This window comes from Eptatretus burgeri, chromosome 4 (assembly GCF_056783735.1).
Source record: "Eptatretus burgeri isolate ZD-2024b chromosome 4, Ebu_testis_v1, whole genome shotgun sequence".
Classification (NCBI taxonomy): domain Eukaryota; kingdom Metazoa; phylum Chordata; class Myxini; order Myxiniformes; family Myxinidae; genus Eptatretus; species Eptatretus burgeri.
Genome location: NC_140964.1, coordinates 2665211 through 2676036, shown reverse-complemented (window position 1 = coordinate 2676036; position 10826 = coordinate 2665211). Strand labels below are relative to the sequence as shown.

Here is a 10826-nt window from a genome sequence, read left to right as displayed (position 1 = left end):
CTAGAAAAGTATCTCGCCTGGGGCACTGCTCAACCACAGACTTGAGAGCGGCATAGACTATGTCCTTCACGGTGAGATCACTCGCCTCAGTCGGAGCAAACACAGAGACCAGGGAAAAGACATCCAAGGAGTGACGAATCCTTAGTTGCATAATTCGCTCGTTGACCGGTGTTATCTCAATTATCATTAGAGTCAGCTTGTTGGACACAGCTCCAGGAACTGCTTGGGCATGGTAACCATCAGAGCGACAAGACCAATAGTTGGTGTAACCACCCGCCATGATCCGGTCTCCGAACCTCAGAGAGTGCTGCCATACCGATGTTCAAACGCTGGAGCTCAGATGATAACAGAGACAGGTGATCATCCTCGCTTAAGGATAAGTCATTCCAGGCACCCACCGAAGGGACATCCTCAGGTTAACCAAGGAGACCGTCATCTGGTGGACGATGCCTCAGCACCACTCTGCCCAACAGCACCACAATCTACTCCATGTTTTTCCTTCTATCATCAAGGAATAGGAGTCCTGAAGGCTTTGCCCCAATCCTATCATCCAGTGAGCTGCCCTGCGAAGGGCAGCAGCACAGGAGGTACTCCCACAGAGTGGGTTTTCAGTTTTTAGTCAGGTTCCTTGTGTAATTTTGTTGGAATTTTTTGGAGAGTAGCAAACCTATAGATTTTTGAGAAGTTTAAAATCTATTAAGATAAAAAAAATGATGTTTCACATTTTTTTCAACTTTTGGAAAGATTGTTTTGGGGTGAAAAACGCTTTTTTTTAGTCCAATTTAAAAAAATCTGAAACAATACCAAATAACCAACTGATGATGTTCAATGGCTAACAATGGATTTTATAAGATAATAAAATGTTGCATTTTGACTGTCAGTTGCCATGGAAACAGCATTTTTGAGTGGAATTGCCATTTTTAATATATATATATATATATATATATATATATATATATATATATATATATATATATATATATATATATATATATATATATATTTTTTTTTTTTAAATCATATTTTCCATCTCGGAATGCCGACTTAAACCTTCATCTTCAAGCCGCTGAAGAACTCAGCAAGATATTTTTTGCCATGGACAGAATTGAGGACAAGCGGCTCTGGCCAAGGTACATATCTGAGATCTATGCGCTTAAGACCAGCCATCCAGAGACCTGAAGGGAGCTCGAAGCAGGCAATATTTCGGTCACCAAGAATACTATCCCATTTGTATCGATCGGAGCAGACCACGCTGTTGTACATCTGAACAGGTTGCTGAAGGTTCACTCTGGTCTGATTGGCATATCAAATCATGCAAATGCCAGACAGCGACTCTTCTTGGTTGCACCTGAACTGTCACGCCTGTCTTGCGAGTTTAAGGGACAGCTTGGTCTGAAGGAAAGTGAGATCACTGAGCACCATGGCCTGTCTCCAAGTGTCGTCAAGCGTGAACACAATGCAATTGACCGAATCAAGGCTGCCATACTTAGTCATGAAAATCCATTTGAAGTTGAGGGTAACCAGCTCTTCAATGTGGTCACCCACGCTTATGTGCCAGAAGAATTTGTACCACAGATACTGAACATTGATGAAACGGGACAGAATCTCTATGAAGATTTTGTTGCTAAACGGATCAATGGTGATGTCAGCCTATGGGCGCCAGTGAAGAAGGAGAAGAACAGAATGTACATGTCTTGCAATACAACACTAGCAATCAAGATCAGGGACAAGACAGTAGATCCAAAAGAAACCAAGGATTTGTATGGTAGACTGATGGTACTCTCCAGATCCAGCAGGGACGTCGACCAGAAGGATGCAGTTGGCAACTTTGAATTCACTGTGACACCGAGGGCGCTGTTTGCACCAAACGGTAGCTTACTGTCATGCATCGACAAGTCAAAGCTAATCCACAACTTGGAGAAGTTTGCCAACAAGGAACCGTCTTTACCAGAAGATGAGCTTGATGCCACACACATGGAACCAGCACCAGTTGATGCTGTAATTGATGGCAGTACTAGCACGAAGGTCGCAGTCGTGGATGGAATGGTAGTTGTCCAGAAAATGACCAAGAAACCAGCAATGGTCGTGACAGTGAAGGACCTCAGTGAATGTTTCAATGATAGGGTGATGAGTCTGACCAGAGGCTTCGACCATGTAATTCTTGTTTTTGATACGTACAAGCAGGATTCCCTCAAGAGCACAACCAGAGACAAACGACGTCAAGGAAAGGCACCAGTCCAATATCAGGTCAAGGATGATACCAGTATCAAACACATCACGATGAGTCGATTTCTATCCCATGATCAAACCAAGGCTGACCTGACGGAGTACTTGGCAGAGAAAACTCGAGAATACAACCGCGATTCAACAAAGGCGGTAGTCATTTCGGCGTCTGGGTGGACGTCGAGCAACAGGGGTCTCCAATTTGAGGCGAATAACCATGAAGAGGCTGATATGTTGATGATCCAGCAAGCAATAGCTGCATCACAGCAACACACGGGAGATATTGAGCTGACGATATTCTCACTTGATACGGATGTTCTGGTTCTTGCCATAGCAAACTATCATCTCCTGCCAAGACACACATCTATCTCAATGGCATCTAGCATTGTCAAAATCGAGCCAATCTGGAAGGCCCTAGGTGAGGAGCGAGCCCAGGCATTGCCAGCCTTCCACGCATTCACAGGTGCCGATAATACTGGGCGGTTCGCTCGACATGGTAAGGCAAAGTGGTTCCAGTGCTACTTGAAGGCCGATGACGACATGGTAGATGCCTTTGCTATGCTCTGTAAGGATGCTGAACTGTCAGAGGACCTATACACAACTTTAGCAAGATTTGTCTGTTCAGGTTATTGTCCAAGTGGGGTCAATATTTTCAGCATCCCTGAACTTCGGTGGCATCTCTTCTGTAAGAACATGGCTGAGAATGACAAGTTACCACCAACTGTTGGTGCTCTGAGGCAGCATATCATGTGGGTACATATCCAGGCATACGTTTGGGGTCAAGCAGCAATTTCTCAGCAAACATTTCTTGATCCATTAAAGAATGGCTTCCACAAGGACACGAGTGGTCAACTCAAACCGACAACAACAGACATTCTCCCTGCACCAAAGGCAATTATCGAGATGATAAGGTGCCAGTGCAAGACAGAATGTTCATCACAGAGATGTTCCTGCAGGGCCAAGAACTGAACATGCACCGATCTTTGCATGTGCAGCACTTCGTGTGAGAATGACGAGGACTAAAACATTGAACGGCATGACCACGATAGTGATGATGACGATGGCAATGATGAGTGACATTAGAGACAGTGATGCCAATTGGCTACAAACTCATATTTGACATTAAGTACATTTCACTGATCACCATATTCATGCATTACTTGTTTCAAGATTTGAAAGCAATACATTAAATAAACGGTAATTTGACAAAATGATAGCCGTTTCCATGGCAACCATTGCTCAAAATACAGATATATGTATTCTATATTAAGAACTGTCCTCTAGTTCAGTAGTTCTCAACCTTTTGGAGCCGCAACCCCCCAAAAAATTTAAGTTGGGGTTCGCGAGCCCCCTCCCGACTCACACTTGAAACACACTGCAGTGACGTCACAGAGCGCATAAAAAAATTCACAGTGCCTGGAGCACATTGGTCAACGCCTTGGTACTGCCAGCTGTTAAAACTAAACAGAACTAAACTAAACGAAACTGGCATCACAAATTAATTATTTACACTCTGATGTATAACAGTAAAAACAGCCAGCCACATTCATAAAAAAAGGCTTCTGTAATTGCAAAGAGCGGTATGTCGCCTATTTATGCACGGGACACAGACTGGAAGATTGAGCGACCCTCTGCTGCAGACAGAGGTTACTATCACACATGACAGCTACCAGACGTACACACAAACCTTGCATTACTGAACAAAAATATACAAAAAACAAAACAACAAAACAAAAACTAAATCAATTTGGCTTTAAGTACAGTTTTAAATTTTATTCAAGATCCGACAGCACAACTCATTGTGAAGGAGGCAACAGGACTGATTTACAAGCTGATGGCAATAGGCTATTATCATTCATTCTCATATAGCTGGGCCTGAAAAACAGCTTTAAGCACAGTGCAAATACCTTTCAGTGTCCCTGCAGGCTTATTATTCTCAATTCATTCACAGTTCTTATCACAGTTATGCCTGTTGTAAGCTTGTAGCCTATTATCATTCATCTCATTTTGCATTTTCCCCTTTTTAACAACGATTCTCAATGGGTTTTCAGTTTCATTCTTTTTCAGATTTAACACAATAATTCAGATAATACTGACTCAAAATAATTGAACACAATAACACACAATAATTCTTTTTTTAACAGTTACATCTGTCAAGGCACAGGCTTGTAGTGTCAGATAGTATTCACTTACTCATTTTAGTGGGATGGCTGGGCCTGTTTCTTTGAACGAAGCAGCTGTATTCTTGGTTTTAAGCTGGAGACTGCAACACGAAGACCATCCTCAACTCTAATGAGCCGTGATCTGTATTTGTTCTTGATAAATGTCAGTGAGGAAAAGGTCTTCTCACAAAGGTATATCAATTGCAGCCTTTGATAGTCCTGGGTATTCTGCGGCCACTGACAGCCAGAATTCCTCCAGTGTGGATGAGGCAAAAGCGGTCTTTAATGTGCGGTCAGAGGAGAGGTCCAAGAGCGCATCCTCAAGCTCCGATGACAAGTGTTGGGCAGATGAGGTGATGAAAGGCTGGCGTATCCAGTCGTTTCTCTCTGGGGTGTCGTCTTTTGGGAAGTACCTATTGAAGTGGCCAAGCAGGCTTCTGAGGTGAGTAGCAATAAGTCCTTTTATTGTTTGGATGCTTATGTAAAATTTGTCCATGAAGTCCTTGAGCTCAGGGAACATTTCCACACTGCCTTCGTTGACTCGCGCTGCCCACCGCTCAAGTTTCTTGGTAAACGCTGTAACCTTGTCAGAAAGTGTGAGGACGTTGGTGTTTGGGCCTTGGAGTGACAAGTTTAGACTGTTCAGTTTATCAAATATGCCTGCCAGATATGCAAAGTCAGTAACCCATGTGGGGTCGGTCAGGTGGTCAGCGAGGGGGGAGCCACAATCCGAGAGGAAAATGCGAACCTCCTCACGCAGTTCAAGCAGTCTGGTTAAAACTTTCCCCCGTGATAGCCATCTGACCTCTGTGTGAAATAGTAGAGATTCGTGTTCCGATCCCATTTCCTGGCAGAGTGTGGCAAACAGTCTGGTGTTCACCGGACGGGATTTGATGAAGTTCACCACTTTAATTGCTGTTTGGAGAACATTGCGGAGTTGTGGCTCGAGGTTCTTGCTGGCGAGGGCCTCTCTGTGAATAATGCAATGAGTGAATTTGACATGCAGAACCACTTCAAAAACTTTAGCTTTCAGTCCCCTTATTGTCCCCTGCATGGCGCCAGCTCCATTTGTACATACAGAGATGCAATTTTACCAACTTAGCCCCTCCTCGCGCATTTTATTGTCCAGTTTGTTAAAAATGTCAGTTCCTTGAAGTTCCTTGAAGTGTCGAGCAAAACAACATATCCTCGTACATTTTCCCCTCGTAGCTGTATCTTGCAAAAACAAGTAACTGTGCAAACTGGAAACATCTGTTGTTTCGTCAATTTGGAGAGAAAAATCTTCCACTTTTCTTCACTTGGTCAGAGCTGCTCTTTAATGCTATTGGCCATTTCACCAATGCGCCTCGCCATTGTGTCATTAGACAGTGGAATAGTCTCAAGTGTGCTTGCTATTTTTTCACCATGCATAGCTCTGGTCACTGCAATCGCTGCTGGGCGGATCAGGCTCTCTGCAATAGTATGGGGCTTTTTGGATTGAGCAACCAGGTATGCCACTTCATATGAAGCCAACAGGGCTTTGACAGGGATTGTAGAGTGCTCACGTACAGTCGTCTTTTGGCTCTGTAGTTCTCCCTCCTTATGAAGAAAAAAATCTAATGGTTTGTCAATGTAGGATGGGTGTTTGGTTTGTAAATGTCTCTTCAATTTCACTGGTTTCAAACTTTCGTGAGCAAGCACTTCTGAACACAGAACACTGTGGATATTTCACTTCATTTTTGGCTAGGCATGTGAATCCGTACTGCAGAAAGTCAGTCTGATATTTCGGACACTTGTTGGAGGCCAAATCTGCCGCCGGCGCCTTACGTTTTTCAGTTGAACTTGTAACAGTTGGCCCACCTTCACATGTGTCGTCTTGGTCCGCATCTTGAGCTGGCAGACGTTTTTTGACAAGCCACCGATCCATATTCAGCCACCTTGCAGTAGTTAGCTAGCGCTAACATTGACTTTCAGCACCCGCGTCTCTGTCTCTCTCTCACGCACGCACGCACACACTTCACTTGCTGCTCAAATCTGTTTCATAATGACTACATTATAACATTGGTATGGGAGATTTAATTGAAAAATCATTTTCAAAAAATATTTACGAATTTCTTTATTATATATTTGTTTGTTTATTTGTCTTGAGAACCTTCGCGTGACCCCCGAAAACAATCTGGGGGTCGCGACGCCCAGGTTGAGAACCATTGCTCGAGTTAACAATTATACATCATCAGTTGCTTGCTTGTGACTAATTTTGAATTTTCAGAGCTGAAATTTTAAAAAAAAAGGTTTTTACCCCAAAACGACCTATTTGACCACATTATATGCATTGAAAAAAAATGTGAAACATGGATTTTCTGTTTTGGTATTGTTTAAGCTTTCCGAAAATGTTGGGGTTCGCTACTCTCCAAAAAATTCCAACGAACGTCAAATTATGGACACAAGCAACCTGACTATCATGGTTTTGGATGGGGGAAGATAAGAGATGGTGGTGAACAGCTGCTTGAAGACCTGAAGGGAAGAGTAGGATTGAAGAGAGTGTGGGAGTTTGTTCCAAAGGTGGGGAAAAAGAGGAATGAAAGAGTGAAGGTGAGCAGTGATTCTTGATTTTGGTAGTTTTACCAGAAAGAGGGTTGTTGGAGGACCTTGAGCGTCCTGTGGTAATATGGGGGAGGGGGGGACATGTCAGAGAAAGCAGGGAGGCAAAGCCAGAGAGGAGACGGAAGAAGACAGAGTCCACCGACCTACCTGCAGTGAGAGAGTGAGAGGTCCAAAGACTAAGCCTCATCGCAGGAGATACCAATGATCCTAAATACTGTGACGTCCACGGGACTTGAACAGTCCCGCCAACGTAGAATGAGCCGAAATGATGGAGGCGGTTTATTTCTTTATAACCCAAAGATGGCGGTTCTAATCGCTCTACCGCAAACGGGACGAGGAAGGTGGCACGAGTCGCTTTTCACTGAGTTGATAACGTTTATTCCTCTAACAAGAAATGACAAGACTCGGCAAGAAGAGGGATCCGGGGCGATTCGACGGGATGGTGTGGGATCGGGCGTGGGGAAAACACAGACAGTTCCAATGAATATACAAATCTCAAACCCTCTAAGGCGCCAGGTACACACACACACACACACACACACACACACACACACACACACACACACACACACACACACACACACACACACACACACACACACACACACACACACACACACACACACACACACACACACACACACACACACACACACACACACACACACCGTAGCTATTCCTGGTGGTAAGGCTGGACCGTGGTGTGGGCGCAACAGTCCCTGGATTGGCGTCGGACAAGCTGGCGTTGCGCTCGTCAGGGGCAGGAGACACCGTGAGTATGAGTATCGGTGAATTGTCTCTTCCGGTTCCGGACCCCCTCGGCCATAATCGAATTGCTCTATTGGCTGGGCTGGACCCCGCCGCTTTGGCGCATCAACTACCGAATTACCCCTCATCAAACTTGACAGTTTCTGGCAAATTTCCTGAAACATTTGGGCAATGCCAATTTCTCCCAGCCCCCCTCCCTGATCCTGGATCTCCGCCTGTCGGATCGTCACCGATGGCCTCTCTGGAACCCGACCCGGCCGACTCCACGAGGCCAGCCTGGCCGTGCACTCGACCGCTCGGTGAACGGTGGGTGGATCCTGTAACTCCACTAGTGCTCGGACCTCAGGGTCAGGAAGAGCAGCTAAAAATTTCTCTAGTGCCAGTCTGTCCCATGCCTCCACTGTAAGGTCCCGATACACTATCCTGACTGATTGGTAAATGTCCTGTGCCAGCTCCTGCACTGTCTCACCTGGCTTTAATCTGCGGTGCTGGAGCTGGGCCCGCACCAGATCACAGTTCGCTGCAAACCCAAACCGACGGCTCAACGCCTCGCAAATGTGGGAGCTGGTCAACATCCCCTCCGCGATCACGTTTAACACATCTGCGGCTGGTCCCCGCAACGTTGCCACCAAATTCCCTGTACGTTCCCGCTCATTCCACCCGTTTAGTCGGGAAATACACTCAAATTGCGTCAGAAAAGCTTCAAGGCTCCCTGACCCGTCAAAATTTACCAGGGGGATCACTTTTACGGTGGCCCGCTTCCCAGTTTCTCCCTTGTCTGAATCCAGCCCAGGGATCAAACACCCTTGTGGCTGCGTATCCAATTTCGGAGCCCACTGTGGCCAAAGATGTTTTGTGGTGAGGGTCTCATGGGTCAATTTTGCCTCCTGTTCCAAACGTTGAATGGACCGATTCACCTCTTCCCGCAGGATCTTCTGGGCCCGCACAACCTCCTCCAAGGCTCCGTCGCGAGTTTGTGGCTGCTCCTCAACCAACCCGGACACTCTACTTACAAAAGACGGCTCTACCAGGCCTTTATCCAAGACTTCATCTTGGCTCATAATTTTATCTTGTTCGTCCAAACAAGCCTCCAATCCTTTTACCTCCTCCGCCAAATTCATCCCTTGCTTCCTCAGCTCTCCCCACTCTTCTACTTGCAGCTGCATACGAGCATCCACACAGGCACGATGACGTTCCAGGCTTTCATCCACTTTATCAACCCGAATGTTCGTTGCATCAATTTTATCTACCAATTTTTTCCGTATATTTTCCCCCTCCAATGTAATTTCTACCTCTGTTTCCTCCAATCTATCCTCGAATTTACTTTGTATTTCCCCCAATTGAACATCCACACACTCCTGCATCTCAGTTTTCATTTTCTCCATCTTTTCCCCCAATTCATCCCTCATTAAATCAATCCGTGCACCCAACTGTTCCCCCCATTACCCCCAATTGATCTGTCATTTCTGCCCTCTGTGTCACGAATTGATTTGCTATTTGTGCTGTCATGTCCCCTATTAAACGTTCCAACATTGTCTGGATCGTAATCGCACCGGTTTCCGGCGCTGCCGGCCCCATTACGGGCGATGAAGCACGGTCCACGCTCGGAATGGGGGAGATTCCAACCCTACCCCCGTCTCTCCCTTCTTCCCCCGACTCGCTGCCAGACACGTGGCCTTCCTCCTCAAACATCTGCACATCCGCCATGGTGCAGAAGTCCCGTTTGCCGCCAATGAAATTTAATTTGATAAATCCCGCCAAAATTTTCCCGCGCTTTTCTGTAGTAATTTTATATTCCAATTCGTGGCGAGATTTTAATCTTGGTATATTCTCCCGATACCAAATATAATTTAGAGGGGTTCGAACATCCCACTCCTGACACCAATGTGACGTCCACGGGACTTGAACAGTCCCGCCAACGTAGAATGAGCCGAAACGATGGAGGCGGTTTATTTATTTATAACCCAAAGATGGCGGTTCTAATCGCTCGACCGCAAACGGGACGAGGAAGGTGGCACGAGTCGCTTTTCACTGAGTTGATAACGTTTATTCCTCTAACCAGAAATAACAAGACTCAGCAAGAAGAGGGATCCGGGGCGATTCGACGGGATGGTGTGGGATCGGGCGTGGGGAAAACACAGACAGTTCCAATGAATATACAAATCTCAAACCCCCTAAGGCACCAAGCACGCGCGCACGCACACACACACACACACACACACACACACACACACACACACACACACACACACACACACACACACACACACACACACACACAGTAGCTATTCCTGGTGGTAAGGCTGGACCGTGGTGTGGGCGCAAGTCCCTGGATTGGCGTCGGACGAGCTGGCGTTGCGCTCGTCAGGGGCAGGAGACACCGTGGTGCTGTCGACCTCCTGGTCCTGGCCCAAGTCCGCTCACAGCCGCCAGGGAACCAGTTCTGGCACCAAGTTGCGAGCAGGAGAGGGAGGCAGGTCCGCCCGCCGTTCGACCCCGTACTCCGAACCAGCAGAACCCCAGAGCCAACCAAGGTGAGGCACGAGGCTCAGCAAGGCTACAAGACACGATCAAACCAGGGCCGAATCAGCGCAATAACACAGCACGCTCCCAGCACAACAACCTCCACCCCAAAAAATGGTCTTTCTGTCCCGATCTTCTTCCTCTTCCTTTTTGACCCCGAACAGAACCTTTTTATCCTCCCGTCCTCGTCACTTCCAATCGAGCCGTTTTATTGGCCCAGCGCCGTCGCTTTCCGCCAATCGTGATCACGGGGCGGAGCCATCCGCAGCACTGTCCTGTGACGTTACAGCAAGCCTCCAGAGAATACTAAAAGGGGTTTACGCAGACACACTTACCCTATCCCGTGTCCCTATCTAATTACGTGACAATTATCATTTCCCCCTTGAAGAAATGGACATTTACTAGACAACTTATCACCACTGAATTGCTACTTATTACATCGAGATCCTGGTACACTCGAACAGCATGGCATACGTAATTAAACATCCTAATTACCCTTTGAATGTGTACCCCCCCCTCAAACGTAACAATACCTTGGTTTCCACAGTGTGAAGCCTAGAGAGGTGG

At 46.4% G+C, this 10826-nt stretch overlaps 1 protein-coding gene across 1 annotated transcript; it reads right to left on the bottom strand.

Moving 5' to 3' along the window:
- Positions 1-4569: 4569 nt before the first annotated feature.
- Positions 4570-5439, bottom strand: LOC147027338 (zinc finger BED domain-containing protein 5-like). Its single transcript, XM_085876119.1, has one exon. The coding sequence runs from the start codon at positions 5437-5439 to the stop codon at positions 4570-4572; it is 870 nt and encodes a 289-aa protein (XP_085732245.1).
- Positions 5440-10826: the final 5387 nt, after the last annotated feature.

Coding starts and splice junctions, on each gene's coding strand:
- LOC147027338 (XM_085876119.1), bottom strand. CDS start 5,439: ATGCAGGGGACAATAAGGGGACTGAAAGCTAAAGTTTTTGAAGTGGTT.